The sequence below is a fragment of the Anser anser genome (genome assembly GCF_964211835.1).
Source record: "Anser anser genome assembly, chromosome: 27".
In the NCBI taxonomy this organism is placed as follows: domain Eukaryota; kingdom Metazoa; phylum Chordata; class Aves; order Anseriformes; family Anatidae; genus Anser; species Anser anser.
This window is the reverse complement of record NC_139748.1, coordinates 3,309,176-3,335,348: the sequence shown is the minus strand read 5'-3', so window position 1 is coordinate 3,335,348 and position 26,173 is coordinate 3,309,176. Positions and strand designations below refer to the sequence as shown.

Below are 26,173 nucleotides of genomic sequence, written 5' to 3'. Positions count from 1 at the left end.
TGTGCTCAAATAGCAGAAGAAGCAAGTGATTGTTCACACATTCTTTATTATCAAAAAAAGAACAAAACCAATATTAAATTAAATAAATTACAAACATTTTGAGCTGGTTATACATCATGCATTTGTCAGGTAAGGCTTCAGAGCCGTTACACATAAACATAACTGTTATTTTAAGAGCAGTAAAGGGACACTGGAAATTAAAATTTTCTACCCCAGCATAAATTTGCGCTTCCCTAATTCTTTTGTCCAGGCACATAGAAATGAAGACTTGGAGCTGGCTACATTGTGCCTCCAGGAATATCATCTGTCCTCTGATGTTGCATTTATTGCCGGAACTGGCCCATGGCTACAGAAACGAGGTATCATTCTTCCCGGGCCATCACGATTGCAAAGCGTGTAGTCAGTGCTGCTACTTGCAAGCCATCTCTCTTGACATTCCACCCATTACGCTTGCAGGAACTTCAGAAAATACAATCTGTTTTTTATACATGGTCTGTTGCTCTGAGGCTTCCTGGGTTAGGTCTGGCAGGCCCTGAGAAATCGGTCTCCTATTACTAACCCTGAATGAGGAAGGGGAAATTGGAATTTTTCCTCATGTGAAGCGATGCTACCTCAGAGATACAGAAATACTGATTACTTACTGTGGAATAACTTCTTCCATTGCATCAATTTCTTTGTTGCCTTTTTTTAAATGAACAGATAAAAGGAGCGCTCAGGCAGTAGCAAAAAGACCTTAAGTAGTCACCCTCAGAGATAGTTTAAGAGAATTCAGCTCTTGATTGTAACTTGTACAACAAAACACAGTTCTGGAAGAATCACTGCTGTCTCAGATCAAAATAAGTACTATTAGTAGGTGGTTTTTTCTTTTGGGAAACTAACTTTCTTTGGTTTTATTACTCTCCTGCACCACATAATCAGAAACTGAGGTAGAGAAATGGTGACTTAGTTAATGAGGTGTTACATAAAACCAAACCGGCAGGGTTCTGATGCTATTACCTGGAATGGTTGTCTAGCTATGATGGTTCATGAAGCTCTATTTTCCTTAAAAATGGGACATTTGGGAGCTGTAGGGAAGCTCCACTTTCTCTCCCCAGAAAGCTTTCCAGCAATGTGTTAATGAATCAGCTCAATAATGTATATGTACTTCAAAATTGTACATTAAAGCTTGTTAAAATTTTTAATATATTTGAGTAATAAAATAGAAATAACCTTTAAAAATATAATTTACTTTCATTATTAAGGCCACTCTTTATTTTTTTGCATTCATGGAAATATATCAGACCGACCAGTTTTACTTCCATTACTGTTCGGTTTTGCTTGTTGACTCTCGTATTTTATCCCAGTGCTGGAAATACTTTGTAGGAGGATTTGAAATTCAGACAGAAGAAGTTATTTTCATTGCAATTGAAGACACTCGTATGTGTCTTTGTCTTAAATTTTTCATAACCTTATTTTCATAAAAGCCACATCTGAGGTTGAAATGCACTGAGGAAGGGTTCCGTTAACCCTTGGCTTCTGCTTATTTTTTTTCAGGCTTTATATTGTTATCTTGTCATTACTGTCACAACATCAGCACTGGGTAAGAAGGGAAGGCATCAGGAAGGGGAATTAAAATAGCACTTGTTATTAGCATCACTCAAATATAAAAGAATATCAGAAATGCTTAAGATCTCATCTGTCTGTCTCTGGGTTAGTGAGTCAGGCTTGTTTGCCTGAGAGGTAGATGGTCCTGGTAGCATCAGTCTGTGATGAATTTTAATGAAAATTGTCAAACATGCAGTAGAGAATTGTTATGGAAATATCACATGTGAAAAACGTTTTCTCTTGCTGCCTGAGTGACCATTTGAGAACTCATCATCGGAAGCCCTCTGTAGCACAGGGTGTCTTGGGCTGTTTCCTAGTTGCAGGCATAAAAAGCACTGACATTTCAGTTTTACTGCTCTGGATCTAGGACATCATGAGAAGTGTGCAGAAGGGGCATCCTCCCTGTCCCTGAATCTCCTGCTTGTGATCAAAATGATTTGGGAAAAAGCGTATCTCCCGAAACACAAATCCATGTGCTGGACTGAATCGTTTAGTTACTGCAGTCTATAAGGAGATGGAAAGAGATGCTGAACAGCCTTGAAATTAATGCTTTCATGACATTCACAGTCTAAGAACCATATGTGAAGCCCTGCTCAGTCAGCAGAAAGATGCTTAAAAAACTTCAGAGGGGATTTGAACTGGTCCCTGGGTTTTTGGAACATGCACCCAACCTACTGGGCAGGCAGGCACACGTAGCGCACAGTAGCAAGGAATTCTTACGTCTGATTACAAACTATTCCTATTATTAAGAAAAAAATGTAATCCAGAAAGTAGCCCAACGAAGATAATATACCAAGGTCTTCAGGGTGTGAGAAGTACAGCGATGTTTTGGGGCAGTGGTTCTGGGTCGCTGGGTCGCGCAGGGAGCAGAGCAGGGGCATCGCAGGGGCACAGGGAAGGCGGAGGGGGTGCTGCAGAAGCTCAGGGGAACTCAAAGGTTTGCACCCACGGTGAGGACACCCCAATGACCAGTGCACATATTAAAACAACGTTACCTGACAAAGCTGCACCTTGCAAGAGTTGCTTTTGCTCATGATTCAGAACGGCGAAAGGCTCGTAATCATTGCTTAATTTCACTTCATCGGGAAAACAAAGAGGAAGGAAAAGAAAGAGGGGGGATGCCCAAATTATGTAATGCCTGCGTGGGCCAAAGAGTGCGGTTGTGTGAGAAAGGAGAGCACTTGGCAAGAACAACTAATCATCCCGTTATCAAGGCACCTGCCATCAAGTGAACTCGCTTCTCTTCCGCGATCAAGGGGACGGTATTTCCTGAGTTCCTGCTTCCATAGTGTCCCGTTGTCTGCTCCGCCTCTCTGAGCACCAGCGGCAGAGCAGGAGGGAGGAATTTACCAGTTCAAGAGGTGTGAAGGCCTCTTGCTTTGCAAGCTTATTGTATCCCCGGGTGGGAGCGCAGCTCTTCGTGAAGGGGTAGGAACAAGGAGGCTGTCCGGGAGGGTTTGCGGCACTCTGAGGCTCACAGCGCTGTCTGCGTCTCTGAGCGGAACATGCTTCCAAACATCTCCTGTAGGGCACACAAGGCACGCTGCGTTAGGGCTGGTGCCACGGCAGGGCACGAACCCAGCAAGTGATTCAGTCGCACAGAGAAACACCAGCAGGAGCTCCTGCCCTTCCCTGCCCTCCTCCTCCGGGGGAGGCTGGCGTGGGGAGGCCGCTTGCTCCCTGCTGGTCAAGGTGGCATGGGGAAGGTCGGCACTGGAAGGGGTCTCCTCCCAGGGACCTGCCTCTAGTGAGTTCAGGTCAGTTCTGCTTTAGTAATGTCGGTGCTGAAAGCTTGAGTGGTGACCCTTTTTATGGGCTTGAGCGAAACCCAGTTCTCCAAGTTCTCCCCAGTGTGTGCAGGCCATGGGTCTGACTGTCTGAGCTGTGTGGCCCAGAATTAAAGGACTCCCCTGAGGGCCTAGCCTAGTTGTTTGTTCACCAAAGCTCCTGCCAGGGCTGCTCATGACAGGGATTTTCAATTATTTTTGAAACTAGTTTTTCAATGAATTGCTATTGCCAGCAATTTGCCTGGCAGCGGTGCAGGGGATGTCCCATCTGATCCATCCCACCCACCACTTCTGGCTTCCACCTTATGTCCACAACAGAAGCTGGGACTAACCTCCTCCAAGTTCTTGAACTCTGAGCTGCTTTCATCCACAGACTCATCATAGATGGAGAGCTCTGTCTGGGTCGGCCTCTGTGCAGGAAACAATCAAATTCTCAAATTAGCAGGGTGCAGGGACAAAAGAAATGGAAGAAATGACTAAGCCAGGCTTAGAACCATTGCATGTGCCCAGAGGGAAATGCCCAGGCAGAAGGGGCACAGGGAGAATCCCGTTTCTGCTCCTTATCTCCTCTGGCTGAGCTGGTGCTTACCTATCACTCCGCAGAGATATGGGATACCTTAACTTACTCTGACGAGATAACTGACTAACACTGCCCTGGTTCCAGCTCCAGTTATCATGCAATAAACTAATCCATGTTTGGGGAAATAACCTGTCTGACCCTGTGTTGTCAGCATGTGCCACATTCCTTGGCCTTTTCTCCTCACTCCACGGGAAGCACTCCTGGATGCTGGGGCTGTTCAAGGTGCACGTGCTTTGCCTCCATTTCCGAAGGCCACATTCTGCCCTTGGTGGAGCTGCATGCTCCAGCCAATGCCAAACAGAGGGCACAGACCTGGCATGGCTCTTTTGGCTTCTACAGGCTGGGACAATGTTCGTCTCCCAGCTTCGGCTTTGCAGAAAACATTTACACTTCCAAGTTTCCATTGAAAGCAACTCAGTCAGCAGGGGCTTGGCTCATTTGCGAGAATTAGGATATGAAACATGTTGTTGGATTTAAACCTTCGCCACTTGAGATAAACAAGAAACTTTACCATGTGCAATAATGTGTTGTTATTTTTCCTTTGTGCTGGCGTGGTGTATGGACCTGATAGTACAGCACTGTGAGATAGAGAAGGAGCAAACCAGGAGCAAATGTTACCTCTTCTAAGATGGGCGGGTGGACGACTTCTTTGATATTTTCCAGTGCAAACAAAACAGCGTCGTGGATCGTCAAAAAGATGTGGTTTTGGTCCAGGCCTCCTTCTTCAAAGACTCCACCTGTGCTAATGTCGTTGTACACCTGAGCTGAAGAAAGGAAGGGTACGTGAACCAGGACGAAACCAAAGAAGGAAGCCTTTGAAAAAGAGCATGGCTGATGGTGGTCCTCTGAGCTAAAGCAAGGCCAGGATGCATAAGGAAGAAAGGTTTGCTGCAGAAATTACTCTATTTCTAGTCTGTTTTTCTATGTATTAAATATGGAGATTTTGCTGTCATATCACTTCCCAAATGAAAAAACCTATTTCACAGACAGAGAACTGTGTTTCTCCTTCCCTTCTTCCGTTCTTTCATCTGTTCTGATTTGATCCAAAAAGGGGATGACAGCTAGTATAGTTTGTGTAAAGAAAAAAAAAAGAAAAGACCAAAATGGGGGAAGGTCACATGGAAATGTGCTCTTCATGGATTCTTACCATGCACGTTGGCCAGGAACACTTTAATCCCAATCTTCTGGTAACTGGAACACAGCTAGAAGAGATGGGAGGGGAGAGAGAGGATTAATAACACTGCTGCTCCAGCTTTGTGTTTGTACATAAAGTCTTATCCAAGGCTTTACACGTGTCCTGGGAATGCTGAAGGAGAAACTCACACAAACCTTCTATTGAGGAGGGTAAACACCTTTATCTGCACTGCACAAGGGAGTGGAAGGTACCTGGGTGGTAAGCAGCTTGTCTGTGTTCGCAGCAGAGGACTAACCTTGCCCAGTGCTTTTGTGCCCATGAGGTCAACAAAGCACACCCCGCTCATGTCCAGGATGATGGTGTGGAAGCTGACATAGGGCGGTGCCGTGGCCATAGGGTCAACGTCTGCCGTGGGCATGATGCTGAAGGTGCTTCCTTGCAGGCTGGTGGTGCTGCCCAGCTCCCCGGAGCTGTGCACCTGCCCGGCGCCGTTGGCAGGCGGGCGGAACGTGACGTAAGAGATGCTGGCACCGTTAGCAGTCGTCTGGTTGTTGTTGGTATCCGTTGGAGAGGTGCTTTCAAAGTCTTTCTGGAGTTCTTGCAAAGACAAGGTCTAGAGGAAAGCAGAGGCGCACGGTCAAGGTAGGATTGCTGCTGTTTTTGTGAACCAGTGCTGCAAGAAATGCTTTTTCTTACACCCAAATGCTTGCAGGACCTCTGCAGACACTGAGCACAGCTATCAGCACAGGCTGAGATCCAGACGCTGAATACACCTTAAGCATTCAGTGGCATGAAGAGTTTTAATCTGGGCTAACTCCAGCCTGGTGCTAGACTCAGTGTCCCTTGGGCTTGGAGTGCACCACGCTAATTTGAAATGATTCCTGTTCACAAGCTTCAGGATTGCTCAGCAGTGCAAACCAATGAAGCTGGGATAACTGGGAAATGCGTTCCACAAGGGAAGGGTTCTGAAGCTGGCATAGGTGTATCCTTAGAGAAACAGGTACATCCTTAGACAAACAGGGCAAGCCCGCTTTCCAGTAAATTGTTCACCCTGTTCCCATTCTAGCTATCTCTACAGCTTTCCCGCTCCCAGCCATTTCCAATTCTCCTGCACCTTCAGGTTTGGCTGTTGAGAGGAACGGAGCTGTGGGTGGGAAGGGAAGGATGCAGGTGGTGCAAACCCTGTGTCGAGAGGACCTATTTGATGTGGAGCTGGAGAGCTTGTTCAGCAACATGGAAACCCAAACGGAGTTACCTTGTTCTGCCTCAGTAAGAATTTCGGTAGCTTTGTTGGTGGTTGCGCCGTCCCCTTCTCCTGCCGCTTCACATATTTCTTCCTGGCTAAGTACACTTTACCCGGATCCACCCCGGTCTGTGGAAAAGAGAGAGTTTTCTTTGAAAAAGCCTGCTCAGCCCCGGAGGCAGGGAGTCCTCCCCGCGCTGTCCCAGCCCGCGGCACGTGGTGCAGGTTGGCAGCAGCTGTACAGCGGCAAGAGGTGATCGTGGTGGCAACCACACAGCAACAGCCCCAGTGGCGCAGGGTGCCGGCACGTGCAGGGAGAGGACACGTGCAGCAAGGAGACTCTGTTTTGGCAGAGCTCGGAGGAGGACACTTGCCAAGATTCGGGCATAGCCTCTAAAATGAGATCCAAAATCAGAAGATCAGAGAGAAGAGTGTGGAAGAATAGAGCATGGATATGACGATCTTTCATGATGATCCTCAGCTTAATTATCTCAGCCTGGCACGGCAGAAGAGAGCAAGGGCTATTTGGGATAGGCTGCAAGCAAAAATCTTTCAGGGCATTACTCACCTTGGCTATAATCTTCTCCCGGAATATCTCTGAGTTGGCAAAATACAGTGGCGAGCAGTAGGTCACGATCTTAATCCCGTTAAGCTCGTGTACCTGCAACAGAGACGGGAGCTCAAACCCGGCCTGGCGGGGCATGCATGGGGTGCTGGGTGCCTGGGGGTCTGGACAGCAGGTAACTGGGAGGGGAGCTGGGGAGCAGCTCTCCTGCAGCCCCGAAACCAGCAGCAAAAGCCTTGCTAAGGCAAAAACATGGACATGGGATTCCTGATCGTGTTGGTACCAGAGGCAAAGAAACACATTTTCTCTGAGGATATTTTAGCTTCTGCTTACCTTGTTGTAGGCTTTCGGGTTCTTGTAGATGTCCGTGGAGGTTACTTGGCCCAGGGCAGAACCATTCCGGCTGGGAGAAAAATCCGACCAGAATTAGAGTAGAAGTCGCAGAGGAAGAAAACTGCTTCACTTCATAGCCCCCGCCAGGATTTGAAACTTTGCTTTATGAAAACACTCGGCTTTCAGCCCTGTGGAGGCCAAGTGGATGCTGGCAGAACGGAGCCAGCCCCTGGGACAGTCTTGTTCCCCAGGTGAATCTCCTGGCACGGGGCTGCAGGGCTTTCAGATGGGTCCCACAGCTGCAAGCCTTGCTTCTGGTCCAGCCCGGGGCTGGCTGGCTGCACTTGAGATCCCAGTCTGGGAGGTGTTAATAAAGGGCTTTCATCTATTAAGAATGGTGTGGCTATGCACATATATGGGGCTCTTTCTTCTTATAGGCAGGATTTTCTGCTGGGAACTATGCAGGTAGCTTTTCTTGTTGAGGTAAATGCCGTCCGACGCCCCCCTGCCTTGGGATGTGCACATCGCTAACCGTGCGCGGGAGTGGGAATGCAGGCAGTAAATTAGCGCCTGCCATTCCTGTTTGCACATTCCAGGGGCCAGGGAGGACACCTGCACTCCCCCAGGCTCCTGCTGCACGTTCCTTCAAAACACGGGCCAGAGGTCGCTTATAAAAATAACCCATAGCTTATTCAGTATCTAGGAGATGTTCCTTCTCTTTAGGTTTTTGGAGGGCAATACTTACAACTGGGTATGGAAAACCACAACCAACACGGAAAATCCCACGCCCACAGCGACTCCGTAGGGCAGGCTCAGGAAGAAAGCGGACAGGAAGCTCACCAGCCAGACCAGCTGCAGAAAGAGAAGGGCATGGCACGTCCTGCTGGGCCACGGGCTGCAGCACAGCGATGGACGGAGAATGGCTCGTGCCGATATTCAGGACCCAAAGAACTACCCAGCTGAGGATCAGAAGAACGGGGCCCGAATTCTGCAGTTATTCTAATTGTGCAGCTTATCGCATGCTTCGGTGTGAAGCATCGTTACTGGGAAGCTTGCCAGAAGCCCCAGTTTTTCAGCTGTAAAAGCAGCCGGTGCAATTCTTCATAGCTGCGTGACCTCCCGTCACTCATTCGGTTCAAAAAGCATCAAGAAAAGGCTCCTGCAGATCAGACCATCTGCTGCTCAGTAGCTGCTCCCACCCCCAGGAAGGCTCCTGCTGTCAGTCAGAGCATTTCAGGAGGAATGAACATCTACGTGAAACCATCGGGGCGCCTGCTATAAATGACCTGAACACAGAGCAGATTTGATGACAAAGTATGACAGAGCATACCAAAACCTGCTCCACCTCTCAGCTCAGAGCTCTGTCATTTGTCATTTTTATCTATTAGCACTTGAGCATCTCCCTCCACGTGAAATTAGTCCTGCCCGAGTGTATAAACATGCCTTCTGAGAATTATTATTATTATTATGGGGATTATAAACCCATCCTCAAGGCTATTAACAGCTAACTTTGACCTCGGTCAAATCAAGGTAATTTTGATGACTTCAGCATCTTAATATCAGATTAAGAATGATGCATATAAATGTGAGTAAGGGCTTCTCTCCATCCAAACTTGGCACTGGACAGTGCCTGCGGAGCAGTCCCCACTGTTCATGCTGAAACACAACTTGAGGTAATGGACACCGATCTCCTGACGTCACCCAGAAGCGGTGTCCTCAGTTTGGGACGGGAAGGACACTGAATCTAGTTCAAATGCCAGGCAGATTAAGGTCAGGGGAATGCAGTTCACCCCAATGGCATTTGCCCGGTCCGTGCGCTCTCTGCACCTGCAGGCAGCTCGTGGTCACTGCTAGCAAAAACGCTGGCAGTGGGTCCTGGGCACACCGTGCATCGCTGTGCAGCCTTACTGCAAGCTCCGGTGAAGGGCAGCGACTTCCTCTGCCCATGCATGGGGTGCCAGAGCTTCTCTGGAGAAGCCTCCCCAGGGCTTTGCCCGGCTGACACACATCCAGCCTCCCCGCCAGGCATCAGCAAAATCTGCGGTGTTTAACTTGCTGAGCACGGCTCCTGGCGGAGGGCTGGACACGCAGTCCTGCCCCAAAGCATCTTTCTATCAGTGCCTTTCTCTCTGCTGGGCCTGCTCTGCAGTAATGGTGCCAGCGGGGCCCTCGTGCATCCAGCAGGGCCCTCGCGCATCCCCACTCCAGCCCGGCCGCGGCACCTCCTCAGCACCGACCGAATTTCTGCAGCTCGTGTCCTGAGCTAGAGCGTGCCTTCATGCCACAGTCACACAGCTCGGCCAGGACTGCCTCCTCCGGCAGCTGTTTGAGCGGTGTTTTGGGAAGGCTCTTGATGAGTCAGGTCAGCCCCTTTGGACTCCTGGTTCCTCCGATAAGGCGGGGTGTCGGGACCTGACAGGATATTGGCTCAGTGTCCACACACACCACTCAGCCGTGGGAGCCCTGTTCAAACACTGTCTTTTTATGTCAGACATTTCCAAATTCCGTTCTCACTCCCCCACACCCCCCGCCTGGGTTTATACATCAACCAGTGCCTGGAGTCCTTATCGCAGCGAAGGGCTCTCCTCGCCCTGGAGGGCTATTGTGTGAGTTTTTAAGTCATGACTCCTAGATATTGAGCAGGGCCGGTTTGGCTAGTTCTGGGCAAACAGGCTCCTGCACTTGATTGGCATTTAAACAGAGCAGGTAATAGTTCAGGCCTCCGTGATATGCGCGCCGAGCAGCTCGGCCAGGCGAGGCAGAGCGAGGGGCTGGGGGCACAGGCGCGAAGCCCACCTCCCCCGGCTGGGACCAGGGGTCCCCCGCCCGGCCCCGGGCACTCACACAGTCCAGCTTGCTCTTCTTCCACAGGTAGAAGGGATCGGCCAGCTGCTTGAGGGAGTTCTTCAGGTTCACGGCGATGAGGGCTCCCAGGACAGACTGCGGAGGAGAGGGCACGGTGTCAGCCGGCTGCCCCACGTTTTGGAGCAGCTTTCCCAGCCGGGCAGCACCTCCCGCCCTCGTCCCAGTTGCCACAAGGGAATGGGAAAAGGTGAAGCTCGCAAAGATCATATTTGGAGCGTAACGGTTTAGAAGACCTCTGTTTCCTGCAGAAAGGACCGCAGCCCGTAGCAACCCCCCCCCGTGCAAAGGTTTGTGTCGTGGGTTTTCTAAGCAAGGCTGAGCGTTCGCTCGGCAGGTAGGGGATGTGATGCCGTGGCCGCGCTGTTTGCACATTTGTTCGTGTTACCTTTGGAAGGGGTTCAAGGTAGATCCCCAGAGCCAGCATAGTCACCATTACCACCATTGCCACAAAGAAACTTGCCACCTGCAAAAAAAAAAAAAGAGAGAAATGTTATTAAAAGTCAGGGTCCTCCAAAACCCCTCCTGGTCCTTGCTCTCTCGCTGCTTCAGCCAGCACCGGAGCTGGGCACTGCAGCACTGGTTGTGAGCAGTGGTTTGCCTCTGAGAAATAGCCTGGGGTTTCACAGATCTCGGAAAGCCCGAGCTTCCCTCACCTGGTAGCTCTGCTCAGTCGGGGAGCCAGACTGGGAATGCAAACTGACAGCCCTACATCTGTGACCAATCCAATAAACCAGCCAGGCAAAACGTGGGGCTTTTGGGGAGCACATTTTGCATTTGATAACTGTGTGAAGCACTCGTACAGGGAGCTCCTCCAGACCTGCAGCAGCGATGTCAGGCTGGCAGCGTGCACCTCTGCCAGGGTTTGTGTTCAAACCAGGTCACGCAGGGAAGAGAGGAGGGGGAAGAACCAACCTGTGATTTCCCTCCTGCCCCATCCACAGCGAGGGTGACGGAGAGCGCGCAGCAGATGACGTGGATTTTGAAGAAGGATCCGAAGAAGTTACTGCAGCCCAGGGCCAGCATTTCCTGCAGAGATGGGGGAACACGGTGAAGGTGGCTGAGCTGCCAGGCAGGAGAGGATGAACCGGGGCTGGGCTCTGCGTGGCAGAAGCTCTCCAGGGCCTCCAGCAGCCCTGCTGGCAGCTCTCTGCCCCCGGGGAGAGGATCGGCTCTCTGCGGAGTGTCCCAGATCCTCTCCTTCCAGGAAGAGCTGGGATGGTGCTGCTATGACAGGGAAACCTGGAAGCACCGTGCCGCAAGAACACTTGTCATCTGTTGACACGCTAAGGGCAGGGCTTCATGGCTGTTACTGAAAGCTACCACTGTGCCAGTGATGACGGGAGAGGATTATTTAATGTCCTGCCTGTCGCAGTATCTGGGTGACACACCAGGAATCCAGGTCTTTCTCTGCTCAGAAAGCAGTACATGTGCCTCGCTGTGCCCCAACATCCTGCAAAAATGCCACCGGGGCCAGCACTCAGGGCTGAAGCCTCAGCTCTGGAAGGAAGGCAGAGCAGAGAGCCGAACCTACGTCTTTCTACCTTTTGGCAGCCTCTCTCCCACCTGTAGGAAATGGATCCGCCACGTCCTTTCGCCCCCTGCCTGGCAAGCCGCCACGTGCACGGGAGCAGCACGTAGGTTTTACGCAGAGTGCATCTGCAAGCTTCCCTCTCATGCAGGGAGGTCTTCCTGTCACGCCTGAGAGCCAGGGGAACATTCCTCGCCCGCGTCCCTCCAGAGCAAGCATTACCTGGTTGGGGTCCACGTCATAGCCGTGCTTGGCTGCCAGGGTCCTCCCCATGGCCAAGTTGATCACGTAGCCCACGATGGCGAGCGAGAAGGCTGTGCCGATCATGTCCTTCCACTTGCTCACCAGGGGCAGGGTTGGGGCTGGGAACCTGCACGCAGAGCGGAGGCGAGAGGCGGTTGGGACAGCAGCATTGGAGGCAGATGCAGGGGGTGAGAAGCACACGGGTTCAGGATTGGAGTCTAAACACGTCTGAACCGTGGCTGGGGTCAGTGGATGGTGGCATTGTGTAGCAGGGCACAGCAGCGCTGCCTGGCAGTCCTGGAAGGGGACCGTCATACAGCAGGGAGGTGTTTTCCGGGCTGCAGAATGAGGAGGAGGAAGGGAAATTATTTGGATGGTGAGTCAGAGGTGCACATGCACTTACCCCATGCTGATCTTCCCAACTACTGGCATGTTGTACTTCTCGGGCATCTTAAAGCTGCCAGAGATTGCAGTCGCAACTATTACCTGAACATACGGAGAATAAACAAGAGGTAAGCAGAAAGAGCACGAACTCTCTCGGAAGCACTACACCTACTCTGCTCCTGGGGCTGACGGTAGAAAATCTGCACCAAATTCAGGCTGGGATAGGAGGGAACGTCCCCAGAAACGGTTACGTTCCTGATCCCTGGCGCTGCCAGGATGCAGGTACAGTCTAAGAGGGATGAGCTGGGTGTTGGAGGCATCCTCCACAAAGGTGGCCCAATTTGTGATCCCAAGCCATGTGGGGTCACAGCATATTGAGCTGGCAGATGCTGTGCAGGGGTGGCTCTGGTGTCCCAGGGATGGCTCTGGTGTCCCAGGGATGGCTCTGGTGTCCCAGGGATGGCTCTGGTGTTCCGGGGCTGGGAGGGGCTGGGAACCCCCCGCAGGTCCAAGGGACAGCTCATGCCTCACTTACGATGATGATCTCCATGGGGATGGGCATCCGGATCTTTTTCATGTACTTGAGGTTGAGCTCCTTGACTACGATCAGGAGCACAGCACTGACCAAGGCATAGATCAGGGAGGCCACGTTGGTTTTGGGCAGGCCTTTACAAATATCAATGAATGTCTACAGGGGAGAGAAGAGAAGAAGGTGTCACGGGGAACCTGAGACTCTGGGCAGCGCGGACAGCACAGTGGAGAATGCTCGTTACTGTAATCACCTGCAAACACCCTGAGACGTGAGGGGTGAGGGAAGTGCTAGAAATCCTGCTACTGGGAGATCAGCAGCCAGCCCTGGCTCTGTGCGGTTTGGTTAAATGCAGCTCTAGCTGCGTGCATGGAGGAAAAGCCCAGGAATGGAAAAACCTACCCACAGAGGAAGTCTCTGTTGCTATCAATTGGGCAAACTTCCTGCCGTAATGCAGCACGGTTCGTATTCTGCCCAAATCTCAGCCCCACTTCGTTATCTCTGCCCTACCAGGCAGGAGCTCGGCTATGACTGCACTTCAGATGCAGGGGCAGCAGCGTAGTGCAGACAGCCGTGCTCCCCCTCCCTCCACCCTCTCCTCCTCTCCCCGTCCCAGTTTCCCCAGTAGAGGTGGCCGTGGTGCCTGCGGTGTGGTGGTCACGGGGGAAAAAGGTGCAGGGAAGGCCCCTGCCCAGAGCACCCACTTACATAGACGATAGCTAAGGGCCCGGTGTAAGATGGGACCGTCAAGCCGAAGACGTACTTGAGCACGGAGATGAGGATCTGCAGCCCTGCTGCTGTCATGAAGCCCCTGATGAAAGACTCTGAGAGGTAGATAGCAACAAAGCCAAACTGCACGAATCCCAGGCACAGCTAGGGTAGGACAGACAAGGAGTTGTTAGAAACGTGCCCGTCCGAAAGCGCAAGGTGCAGAGCCTGCAGGGCACCCCTGCTGCTCCGCCGGGCTGCACGGGGCCGTGGGGAGGGAGAATTGCTGCAGGACAGTAGGGATGCTGTAGGGATGTTGTCCCTGGCTGTGGTCCTGCCCCCGGGGATGGCCAGCCTTTGGCTGTTCTGCTGGGAGAGTTCACGGCGAGACCGCAACTGGGGCAGGACCCCCCCAGGCATCACCCCCGGTGGAGCGGGGCCACGTCCAGCTCCTGCTCCCACCCCTCGCCTCTGCTCCCGATGAGTCCCCGCGGGTCAGCTTTGGCCAGGGGACGCAGCAGGGGTGGTGCAGAGCCCTTACTTGTATGATGGCCGTCAGGCAGGCTAGCGTGGCAGAGATCTCCAGTCTGGCCGCTTCCAGGGCTGTGGTGTTGACGCTGGTCTCGTTGTGGGTGAAGTACTGGTAGTCCGACTCCGGAGCCAGCTCGTTGCAGACGTTGCCGACGATAATGCTGATGACTGCAAAAGTACCTTCAGCACAACACAGTGAGGTCAGTGCTTTGCTCTGGAGCGTCCTGCCCTGGAAAGCACTCGGACACGTCAGGCTGTCCAGGGCGAGTCGCCCAGCCCAGCACCGCAGCACGGGAACCGGGGCCACCGTGAGCCCCCGAGGGCCGACCCTGCCCAAACATCTCTATTCCAGGACACACCGAGTGTTCCCATCCCATCCACTGCCCCGTGCGAGTAATTGCTCCGCAGCCTCTTACCTGGGACCATCTGATGGATACCGCCAAGGAAGAGGTATGTTAGCAGGGGGAAGAAGGAGGAGTAGAGCCCGTTGACGGGAGGCAGGTTGGCCAGCAGCGCGAAAGCCATCCCTGGGGAACACAAGGGGAAGGGGCAGGTGAGCCGGGTCTGGGCAGACTGAGGATGCTCACAGCCCCAGAGCTGCACATCAGCTCCAGGAAGGTGCTGTGGCCAGCTCAGGTGCTGCTTTCCAGGCAGAGCATGGGACAGAGAGGGCAAGGGAGGCCTCCGCAGAGATATATAGGGACCAGCAGGTGGGAGGCTGAGCTTGGGTTTGTACGTGCCAGCAGTAAAGTAGGTGACCCCCACAAACTGGGTGCCCATTCCCATCTGCAATGTGCTATCTTCTCCCGGAGACCCAGAAAGTTGTTGCTCCTCACCTTGTGGCACTTGAATCGTCCCCGCACTGAGCCCACCGAGAACATCAGGCAAAACGTAGTCCTTAATTTTATACTTGGGAAGCCACGCGAGTATTGGGAAAAGGCTGAAGAGGAAGAGCTTCAGTCTGGAAGCTGAACATCTAGAGGAGACAAAAATAATTTGCAAAGTAAAGAAAGAAGCAAACAATCAGGGAAGCGAGCAAGGAAGGAAGGAGGCAAGGAATGATCTTCCTGGGAATGTCTCAACATTTCTCCCACACCAAAGCCCGAGCCCTGTGTTTGGGGCACAGCCTTTCCCTGCAAGTGCAAGGCTCTTGCAGCTAATTGCTGCCCGTGCCACGGAGGATTATTGTGGGGCCACTCCTGACTCACTGGGAAGTCCCCGCTGCTGCCACAGCTCTGAAGGATTTGGCTGCCCAGTTTCTGGAGGCTTTGTTTCCAGCACAAAGGGATAGGGGAGCTGTGACCTGAACCACAGCTCAGAGATTCCCGGGGCAGCTGCACAGAGCCAAAGGTGAAATTTTGAAGGTCCTTGGTCAAAAAAACCAAGTGTGTCTGAGGAGGAATATTGCTTCTGAGCCAATGCATGCGGCTTCTCACATCGCTGCCTGCCGACCTGCAGCTCTCCCCTTCCCTGTACCGCTGCCTTCGTTTTCCAGGGAGTGGAGCTAGATTTCCAGGACAGCTATCAGCAGGATTATTCATCTTTCTTTAAGGAAAGCTGGTACTATTTTTAATCAGAAAGCTGATAAAAGGAAATCCCAGCTGAAAAGATTCGAGAAATAGTCCACACTCCCATACCTACATCACAATTTATACTTTTTTTACTATAAATAAAATTTGGAGAAGAGAAGCACAAATCCCAAACGCACGCAGTGCAAAGCGTTCCGCTTGTCTGCCTTACAGCGTAACAGCTGGGGCAGTGAAAAGAGCAACCAGTTTCACTTGCTGCGGCACGATTTGCATTTCTCCTGTGTCTTTCATCCATCAAAGCCCTGCAGGCCATGGAGAAGGTTTCCCAGGATAAAAATGGGAACTATGTCCCCAGGTCCAAATTATATCCCATTTCCAGACCCAATCTGGTTTAGTGTTGCCCCAGGAGTAGCTATAGGATTCTGCGTTACCTGAAAAGGTTTCTCAGCTTTTCCCCAACGGGGTAACTTCTGCTTTTCTTCTCGAACTCTTCATCAAAGAGGCTGACCGAATATGCAGGACGTTCGATGACATAGCGGGGTCTGGCGTGGCTCATCTCTGGATCATTTAAATTTTTCCCAGAAAAAAAAAAAAAAAGAAAAAAAAAAAGGAAAAAGCAAAGCCAAGAATGTGAGTGGAGCTGGCCCCACCTGCAGTATAACAGACCGGACACCTCCAGCGTCTGGGAGCCCTCCCTGAACATCTCCACCCTAAATAGTTTCCCCGTGGCGCAGAGGCAGGCCCTGGGAGTGGCTTCCCAGCACCGGGGGCTGCTGCTCCCCGGCCCCGCGAGCCCTCACCAGCTGTTTCGGGGTGATGCTAATGAGCGATGCCGCGTGGAGGGGCCTGGAGTGCCCTGGATTGTCTGGCAGATGAGCATGGGTGTTAATCCCAGCTCTGCCAGTGACTGCCTTTTTGCCTCAGGCAAGTCACTTGACCTTTCCCGTGCCTCAGTTTCCCCATCCACCAGCAGGCTGTGCCACGCAGGGCAGCCCTGACGCAGTTTTGTGCCAGCAGATACTGGCACTGAGATTAAAGGCAGTTTCCACCCGAGGTGTTCCTGTTTCGCTGCCCACTGCATTCATTTGCATCCAGCAGCCTTCCTAACTCCTCGCTTGCCATGAAAGGCTGTGGACTAGTCCTGGATCTATTCTAGGAAGTGATGCGGAGGAAGATAACCGTTGCTAATCCATTTCAGTGATGATGATGCCAAAGCATCCTGATGGACTGGTCCTGTGCAGTATCTGGGTCTTGCCAAAGAAGTTGAGGAACTTCAGAGAGCCCTCATTTTACCATGACCAGCAGCTCCTGGGAAGAGGGAGAATCATTGCAAACCGGAGAGTCTGGGGGTGGAGGGAGGAAGTGGTCAGGCACAGAAGAAGGGTATTGGTAATTATTTGTGGCATGGCATGCGTCTAAGTGGGTCATTGCCCAACACAGGAGCAGAAGAGGGGGTGGAAAAAGCTGGTGATTCAGGCAGGAGAGTGTATCAAGAAATGACATCCAGGTTTCTGAGAGCGTGAACGGGCCGGATCCCTCCCTCTCCTTTTGACACGGCGAGTGCCACCGAGGTCAGGGCACATCCAGGATGGGCGAGCCTTCATCAGCACCAGCACCCAGCTCAGCTCCCTCCGAGGGGCTGGGGGCGTGAGCAGCGTGGAGCTGAGCAGCCCTGCAGTGCAGGGCCGGCGGGGAAGTATGATGCACGCAGCCGAAACTTCTTTCGGGGGGAATTTAGGTCAGCAGAATCATTATGGTAATGGGAGCTGATGTTAGGGAAGGGAGGTCATCACCCCCACTGCTGCCGCAGATGCCTGTGTGATCACAGGGGCGCCGAGTGCACATTGCTGTGAAACAGCTCCAGCGATGGTGTGCTTGTGAAGGCAGGCTCCGAGCCACGCTGCGCTGATTCGGGAGGGTCCCCAGGGCACCCGGCCTGGGGCTGGCTTCGAAGGCCCCGCGAGGTGCCAGGCGAGGCCGTGCTCCCCTCCTCCTGCATTAGCAGCCGCTTGGGCCAGTGCCCTCTGCAGGCACGCACCCGCTGGCATCCCCGCATCTGCTTCCCAACCATCTCAGGCTGCACCAGTCCTGTCCCAGCCTCGCTGCCTCAGCCCCCCTGCTCTTTTCTAGGTTTCCATTTTTACCTCGTGAATGTTTGCTAGCCCTGGTCCAGACCCTGCAGCAGGCTTCTAAGGGTGACAAAACCCAGCGGAGTTTCTGGTGCACGAGGTCCCTCGGCTTAATTTCTGGGCTCCATCACTGGCTGAGCGGCCTGCCTGCCATCAGACAGACTGAACCAGCCTATTATATTACGGCTTTTTAATGAATTTCTCCTGCTGAGCGAAAGTGCTGGCAATCAGGAAAAATAACAAACAAGGCAAGAATAGAGGGGAAAATACCCCCATGATTAAATTCCGTCTTAAACAAACAGGCTGATGATGTCAGCGTCTCGGACAGAGTCAAGTTCTTGACTTGGCTTATCATTGGCCTTGCCCTAGATCAAACAGCAGGTTAAACCTTTGAGATTTCGGAATTAAAGAGAACGAGCCATGTGACTGCTCCCTGAACAAAAGGCAGAACCAGCTGTCCCGGAGTTGTTGGGGTAAGACCACGGCAAGCTGCAAGGCTGGGTTAAATCCTGCAAGCGACGCGGTGTGTGGGAAGGAAAGCAGAGGGGCAGCGCGTGGCTCCTTGCAGGGAGCAGCCCTCCCAGGAGCTCTGTTCCAGAATGAGCAAGGAAATTAAGGAAGGGTCTGGGGAGGAGCTCCCAGAGCAGAGCTCCAAGAGCTGAGCCCCCATTCCGAGCTGCGATGTCAGGAAACGCAGTCCTCCGTGTGTCAGCAGGGTGGGTGATGCTGAGACGTGAAATTCGGCCTCGCTGATAAACCTGCTGAGCCTGGCGTCTTGGAGAAACACCGAGAGCGTGACCATGGTGTGATACGTGGTGTGAGCAGCAGGCGAAGGCAGAACCACTTCGCTCCGAGTGTACGATGTGGGTGACAGATGTTGTCCCAGGTCACAGCTGAAGTCCCATCAGGTCACGGCTGCCCGGTCCCTGCCCTGCCAGTCTCAAACCGCCCCGCGACTGCCTATCATGGATTTTTTTTTCCTAGTGTTCGTCTTGCAAGCTTACTGAGCTCTTATCTTCTCTGCCTGGGCTGGTGATAGCTGTGTTTGGGAAAAGTCACATTGAGGTTTCTGGTGAACGTTGATAGGAACCATTGGCATAACGCTGCTTTCCTGGGCTGACACGGGCCCAGCAAAGGGACTTCAGGCCGGGGAGTGGGAATCAAAATTTGGTGGGAAAGCAATCTGATCTGGGGCTGTGGTCGCGGTATAGAGCACAGCATAAGGGCCCGAACTCATCCCAGTGTAAGAGCTGGACATTCGGGGAATGCCTCCCTGTGTTTTAGGGAGAAAAATTCAGTATTCTGGAAACACCATTTCCTCCTTTGCCTATCCTCTCTCTGTCCCCCTTCTCCTTGCACAAGCGCACCCAGATCTCCCCGCTGACCGCTCAGCTGGTGGAGTTCAGAGCTCTGCCCCTTCCAAATCCTGGGTGAATCTTCATTGCAAACATCTCTCTCCCAGCTCCATTGCCGAAGAACAGGTTATAAAAAGCTGCTCTCCCCCACCCCAGGAGGCAAGGCCTGCCTGCAGAAGGCAAGCACAGGTGCAAGGCTTTGGTTGCGACACCAGGACAAGGTCTTGACTCCGACTGCTCTGTATCGATGCTCCCAGCACGGTGCACGCCACGGCCCCCAGCCTCCTGCTTGCAGCTCTGGATGCAGGTGCCACGGGAGCCCTGGGGCTACACGGTGAAAGGGCGCACATCTCTCAGGGACAGAGAGGATGTGTCACCTCCTCCCCTGAATCCCCGGGATGCTTGCTTGCTGCGGCAGGGCGTGGGGAAGGACCGGGTGGCTGTGGTGCTGGATGCTGCAGTGTTGGACGCTGCGGTGCTGGGTGCTGCAGTGTTGGACGCTGCGGTGCTGGGTGCTGCGGTGCTCTCCAGGCTGAGCTCTGCCTCAACCTCCCTTTCCCACCCGCTTCCTTCTCACACCTTCTCCCTTCCACCCCTCTGATGTGGAGCTGGGCTCGCCAAGCACATAGGCAGGAGGAGCAGGTTTCTGCCATCGGGCAGCTCAGGTATTGCAGAAGGACGTGGTGTAATTCACCCCACTCTCAGCGCCGATCAGCCCCGCAGCTCTGCTCCCACATCCTTCACTCCCGCCAGCCTCCTGGCATCGGGGACAGGCCAGGACTGAGTCCGGCTGATGGACCGTGCTGGGAGCTTGTCACCAGAACAGCGCCTTCAGCGGGGCCGTCTGGCCGGGCAGAGCTTTTGCAGTTAAAATCGCTTTGATCCGACTTGGCTTTAGCTCTGAACTGCCCCCGGGCTCACCTGCAACTGAACTGATGCGGGAAGAAAGCACCTCACAGCGGTAAAGCCAGAGCTACAGTCTATGTTTTTGGTGTAACTGTAGTGGTAGAAATGTCTCACCCCGTGACACCGCTCATTTGGGAGGGGAGCAGGCAGATGCAGGGAGCCAGCGGCGGTGTCGCAGGGGCTGAGCCGGCAGCAGCATGCAGGGACACGCGGTGGGTACGCGTTTGCAGCCTTTCCTTAACTTCCCCCCTTTACAAACAGAAGAGGCTGATGCTAGGGGAGCGTGTAGTTCAGTGATGAGAGAGATCCTACCCCAAAGAGGGCTTTTAGCCTTGGCAATGGCAAAATGCCAGAGTCCACAAAGTTCAGAGAAGACTTCGTAAACAGCTTTCCACGCGGAGCGTGCAGGTACCGTCGTGATGGCCAGGGGAATAAAACTCAGGGAGAAGGAGAGAGAGAGAAGGGGCTGGCCCTGTCCGACTGTGCTGGGGCAGGGACGGAGGAACATGCTGGGAAGGAAGGAGGAGGCAGGTCCGCTCCCCCCAGCTCCCACCTCCCCGTCCCGCGTTCTCCCCGCGCTGCAGCCCCGGCTCTCACGTCCCCCTCCACGCCTGCACTTTCGCCACGGAGCAGCCAGGCATTCGACCAATGTTTTCTTTTTGTTTAGCTTAAATATTTGGAGTGCTCGGGAGGTGATTTCCATAAGGCAGATGGCCCTCTTCTTGTTTCGAGCGACCCAGCCCAGCGCAGGCAGCGGGCAGGGGAGCGCTGTGCTCTTGTTCTGCCGGCGCTGGGCCGGTGCCAATGTTTGATGTACCACTTCACACGAGTTTCTAACCAAACTAGCTCTGCACTTGGTAACCAGAATAATAAGATCTGCAGACATCTGCCAGCTACTGAAGGTGAAGCCAAAGTGTTTGGCTCAAAGGGAGTTTATTAAGGAAAATGCCGAGATCCAGCAGGCTGGCTTCTGCTCTTTTTAACGCCACTGTGAATGCAGAAAAATGCCGTGGGCACCGGGATCTGCTCTGTGCTGGCACCAGGCTAAATGAGCCCAGATTTGGCCATCTCTTGTTTTTTGTGATTTGTTTGATCAGCCTACTTGCTCTCAACCCCACCCCAGCCCTCCACAGCTTCTGCAGTTGCGCCCAGCGCCGTGCCCGGCCGGGGGAGGCTGGGGGCAGGCAGCATCCAGGGGCACAAAAAGCCCCCACACCCAGCCCGTCCTTGGGCAGAGCCTCTGCTGGAAAAAGAACAGCAATGAGGTGATTTGGTGCAAAGTTGCTGGGCGATGGCTCCGGAGGCTCAGAGCATCTCCCATCTACAGCCCCGTCTCTTCGCCTGCTCCCGCTCTGCCCAGCCCCGCAGCAGGGACATCTTCTGCCCTTCGCCTCGCTGCCAGGAAGCAAGCAAGGGTGCCAGGATGAAAACTGACATTTGGGATGCATCGTCATCATTTTGGGCTTCATCAGAGCCCTCCAGAAGCTGCTGGCTTCCCTGCACTGCCCCGGTCTGTGGTCCCGGAGGTGTCACCTTGCTGAGGGCAGCACCACGGTGCTGGGTGGCAGCTCCTTGTAGGCATGTGCTTCCTCCCTATCCCCGTGCTGCTCCCTCTGCATACGGAGCCCTTGGGATGAGGAGGAGGAAAAGTTTGTGGGTGGAATTAGAAGAAGCGGAAGGGAAGCTTTGGCGTTCCTCCGCGCCGTGAGTCTCTGCGCACCACATGCCTCTGACACAGACCTTGCCCTCGGCCTTTGAAGAGCAGGTGGGCAATGCAAATCCCAAGGAATTAGAAAGTTTGCAGACTGCAGCATTCTTGCACTGCCTGCGAACACTTATCCGGGATGCCTGCTGAGAGCTCTCGCATGCACACGCTCCCCGCCCCTGCGGCTTCGCTCTCGGAGAGGAAAAACACCTCGTGGGTCACCCGGTCCGTCCTCCCCCAGGGGTGCAGGGTGGGAGAGAGTTTCTCTGCTAGAAATCTCTGATCCAGGGCAGAGATGCTGGGTATAGCCAGCACCAGATGTCACTCCGAGGACCTCTCTCCAAGGGAGAGCACAGGTCCCAGCTTCATTTTCAGCGTGCTTGCAAATAAGGTGTGGACATGTTTTATCAAGGCAGAGCAGAAAGCATCCTAGCTTCACGAGCAGCAGTTTGCAGCCAAGAGGCAGGCTTACGGGGGTGTTTGCTCATCTGTATTTGAGGGAGCCTGCCCAAACTGGACTTCAACACCCCGTGCAGTGGTGCGGGGAGGACCTGGGGGCCCTACACCCCGCCTGGCAGGTCTCAGCCTGGGAGTGCTCCTCATTCCCAGCTTTAAAATCCCTCTGGATCTGCCTGCATGCCCACAGCCATGCATCCACGTGCCAGGCACCCTGGGCAGCACAGCCCTCCTGCCCAGGTGAGGTTCCTGTGCACAGCGAGCGCTCCTCTCCCACCGCCTCTGTGCACAGAGCTCCACATCTTCTTGCTACACCTCTACGTGCAAAGTCTAACCTGTGCTGTGACATCCTCGGGGCAGGGACCACGTTACGCAGTCCTATGCACAGAAAATCCTGCTGATAACCAGGGTCGTGAAAACAAGGGGCTCATCAGTACTGATGCCCCTATAGCAGGCGAATTCCCCCCCAGATCTCAGCAGGAGGCAGCCAGGATAAGATGGCAGGATTTATTCTAGCAATAATTAATTCACATATTTGGCTCTTCCAGCCTCTCTTCATAAATCAAGCTCCTGGATGGTTGGTGTTGCTAATTCCTGAGTAAATCTGCTGCCGTAAATCCCCTTTGCAAAAGAAGGGAGAAAAAGAGAAAGGGGGAAAAAAAAAAAAAAAAAAAAGTACCAGTTCTCCAAATACTGAAACTCACACCCAGTGGCTGTGCAACCAGAGTGTAAATCCCCCACGCCCACCCAGACAAAGAGCCCGATTGTTGGCGCTGGGTTACCTGCGCCTCGCCGGGCGAAGAAAGGGCCGATCCTGCGAGGGAGCCGCGGAGGTGGCAGCGGAGGCTGCAGAGCGGAGCTGCCGCGAGCCGAGCAGAGGTCTGTGCTCAAATAAGCCCGTGAGTCATTTATAAATCACCTCAGTCAAGGGGACCGAGGGCTGTGCTCGGCGCCTGATTGGCCTCTCGGAGGTAATTGCCAGCAAGTACACCCGGGCTAAGCCCAGGAGATAGCCGGGGAGATAAGGAGAGATCTGAAGAGGGACGAGGGCTTTTTTGGATGTCCCCCCTCACCCCACCCCTTCCCGCTCGGGCCTGGGCCGTTTGATCACCTCCGCAGGTCCTCGGTGCTCTGGGCTCCCCGTGACAATAGCTCATATTCACCGGCACCCCGGGCCCCCTCCTTCGCCCCGTCCGCACGCGGCGCGGGAGAAGATGCTTTTGTTGGGTAGCGTCCCCCGGCCTTTGTGCTCCAAACAGGACAATGGCCTGCATTGTGCCAGGGCCCGGACCCCGGAGATGGAGCTTTGAAGGCGGGATTGGCAGGGGACAGCAGTTTCTTTCTCCTTTCCAGGTTCAAAGGGATGAGAGGAGTGGGCCGGGGTGGGATGCGATGGGCGAGGGCAAAGGGCTCGTCCCCTCCTGCCACCGCGTCCCTGACCCACGCGGGCACTGCCGCGCGGAGCCGTGCCCAGCCCCATGGTCCCCTCTCCTCTTAACGTGCTCATGAGCGCAGGAGCCAGCCGGGACGTGATGGTGAGGGGATGGCTGGGCAGAGGGGCATCACCAGAAGAATGGCAAGGAGACATTTGCTGTGGGAGGATTTCATCTCCTGCGCTCCCGTTGTCCCCCAGGCAAGGCGAGGAAGGGCGAGGGCAGCGGCGTGGCTGTTGCTCGCTCCCGGAGGCCGTCGGAGCAAATAGCTCTGGTACCTTGCACACGAACTAGGCATCCGCGTTTCCTGCCAAGAGACCTCATCTTATGGGGATCAATCGCCATGTCCCGAGCATGCCAAAGCAACACCCTGCCGCAGGGTGCCGCAAACGGGGGCTGATTCATTGCCGCCTAACAGACAGGGGTAATAATTGCCAAGCACTTCTCCTGTAAATATCATTAATAACTCATATCAACTCCTTTTTAAAAGGGCAGCCTGATATGCAAGGAGCCCTTTGAAACGGAACCGCGTGACATGGCAGGAACACGGCCAGGCCACCGCTGCACTCGGTGGTCCCCGCCGCCGGGCCAGCCCAGGGCACAGCACCCGAGGGTCCCAGGCAGGGGTCCCGCAGGCACAACGCATACAGGGAGAGGAAACGGAGTTTCTGCTGCAGAGGCATTGCTGGCATCGCAACACTGCCTGTACGAGCAACCAGTGCTACAGGGGACTTCTCTTATGTCACCGAGGTGGGCACTTTTCCTAGCAGGTACCTGAAAGATTTCTTCTAACTCGTGTTCCTAAATCAACATCCCAGTGTGGGGCTGAAGAAGTGGTTGGGGACGCAGGGCTAAATGACTTGTCTGAGATCACAGTGTGAGCTTGGAATTGGACCCCAGAGCCCTGAATTTAAGTGTCCACTGATCACAGCCACCTGCCTTTGGAAAGAACAAGCTGCCAAGCAGAGGCCATGCAGCCAGCTTGTCCATCCAGAGCTCCAGCAAGGCTGGCATGTTTGTGTCCTTATCAAGGCGGGTGGCAGAAGGACAGATCTCATCTCAGGGACCGGCCCAGCTCAGCTTTAAGAGCAATGTCATCTTTGTTTAAATCCAGCTGGCAAGGACAGTGAAACCCCAAAGCCCGTGCAGGGGCTCACTGTAGAAGAGACCAGAACCAGCTCCGGGCCAGGAGGCTGCTGGTGCTGCTGGGCTGCTCTGGGCACCTGGACGCACTTTGTGTAGGACCCAGCATGGTCAGCAGTGGGGATGCCAGGTCCAAGGGAATGTCTGGGGATCCCCAGCAAGCAGACAGTAAAATGCACTTACACTGGGATGCAGAAACAAAGCAGGCAGAGGGCCCCAGTGGCGCAGTGCTTTGGGACTGGGGCTGAGATGTTGGCAGGGCAGAAGCCCCCCCAGCCATGGTTCTTGCTCGCCCAGCACTGAGCAGTCCTGTGCGAGGTGATGAGTTGCGTGAGACCTTTGGGCTTGGTTTGTCCCCCTCCAACCCACACCCTCACACCCGTTTCTGCATGGCAGCGAGCTCAAAGGGAGGGCTGGCGGCTCCCCTTCGCCACAGCCACCATTCCAAAGTCCCGGTGGGTGTGATCAGGGAGCCGCGAGGCCTTGCACTCCCAGGAGACCAGCCCCGTACAGCCACCGATGGTCCTTTGGCATTTCTTGCAACGGGAGGTGCAGTCCCGGAGTCCTGGGCAAACTCCAGTTTCGTGTAACTATAAATAAACCTCCGATTCGGCCCCTCTCCGCTCCAGCCACACTCGCCACAGGCCGCCCCAGCTGCTCTGCCAGGTTGCGGCCCCCGGCAGCCCTGCCAGGGCCATGTGCAGGGTGCGGGCGAGAATTTGGGAGCAGCGGGGCTGCCACAATGTGGGGAAGCACCGGGGGATGTGAAGGCACCGCGGGGTCTTCCCCGAACCCAGCACCGAGCCCTGGGTGCACAAGCTGCTGAGCTGCTTATCTCCGGGCCTGATAAGAGCATACCAAGCACCAGGATGTGTGGATTTATTTGCAGATGATTAATATTAGCAGATATATTGCATTTAATGAGGGTAATAATTCAGTGATAATTTACTGCTGGGGATGATGGGAAAGCTCCCCTGGAGCCCCGAGTCAGTGGGAGAAAGGCGCCGCGGCCCCCGGCGCAGAGTGGGCTCGTTCCTGGGGCTGCTGCCGCTGGTGGGACCCGTGGGCACCCCCCCACCCATCCCTCCCTCCCTCCATCCCACCCCCCATCCCTCCGACCTGCTGCTGGGGTTTATTTTTGCTTTCAGAGAGCCTAGCTAAGGGAACAGGGCTTGTGCGGGGGATGGAGATGCTGCAGGTGGAGCGGGGCAGCCGCTGCGGTCAGCGGGGAGAAGGTGGGGGTTCTCCTGGGCCTGGAGGTGCAGAAGGGCTGAAACCTGGCTTCAACTCTGCTCCGGGGACACCTGAATCAGGCGGGGGCAATCCTGCCTCCCTGTCTGACCCTTTAGGAGCTTTTCAAATCACTGATGTACCTCAGCCAGGGAAAAAAAACCAGATATCTGGGCTGCCAAACTCCTACAAGGGTCAGCAACGAGTAGAGAAGGAAAAGCTGGGCAAGCTGGAGAACCAGCACCAGGCGTTTTGGTTCCTGCTGCTCAGAA

The 26,173-nt window shown here is 54.0% G+C and overlaps 1 protein-coding gene across 2 annotated transcripts; it reads right to left on the bottom strand.

The window, feature by feature from the left end:
* Positions 1 to 30: 30 nt before the first annotated feature.
* On the bottom strand, positions 31 to 24,571 carry SLC26A9 (solute carrier family 26 member 9). 2 transcript variants are annotated; one of them, XM_083812776.1, is made up of 21 exons: positions 22,878 to 24,571; positions 15,976 to 16,102; positions 14,852 to 14,991; positions 14,432 to 14,542; positions 14,026 to 14,195; positions 13,485 to 13,649; positions 12,783 to 12,935; positions 12,267 to 12,349; positions 11,843 to 11,990; positions 11,005 to 11,118; positions 10,478 to 10,555; positions 10,072 to 10,167; positions 7,973 to 8,079; positions 7,228 to 7,297; positions 6,898 to 6,990; positions 6,342 to 6,458; positions 5,382 to 5,699; positions 5,099 to 5,153; positions 4,570 to 4,715; positions 3,704 to 3,781; positions 31 to 3,106 (listed from the first exon to the last, which is right to left on the bottom strand). In XM_083812776.1, exons 2-21 carry the CDS (start codon positions 16,098 to 16,100, stop codon positions 3,059 to 3,061), a joined length of 2,415 nt encoding a protein of 804 aa, XP_083668902.1. In that variant the 5' UTR covers positions 16,101 to 16,102; positions 22,878 to 24,571; the 3' UTR covers positions 31 to 3,058. The 2 variants fall into 2 exon arrangements, with proteins under 2 accessions (XP_083668902.1, XP_083668901.1); XM_083812775.1 differs by lacking the exon at positions 22,878 to 24,571 and having other exon boundaries at positions 15,976 to 18,127.
* Between the last annotated feature and the right edge of the window lie 1,602 nt (positions 24,572 to 26,173).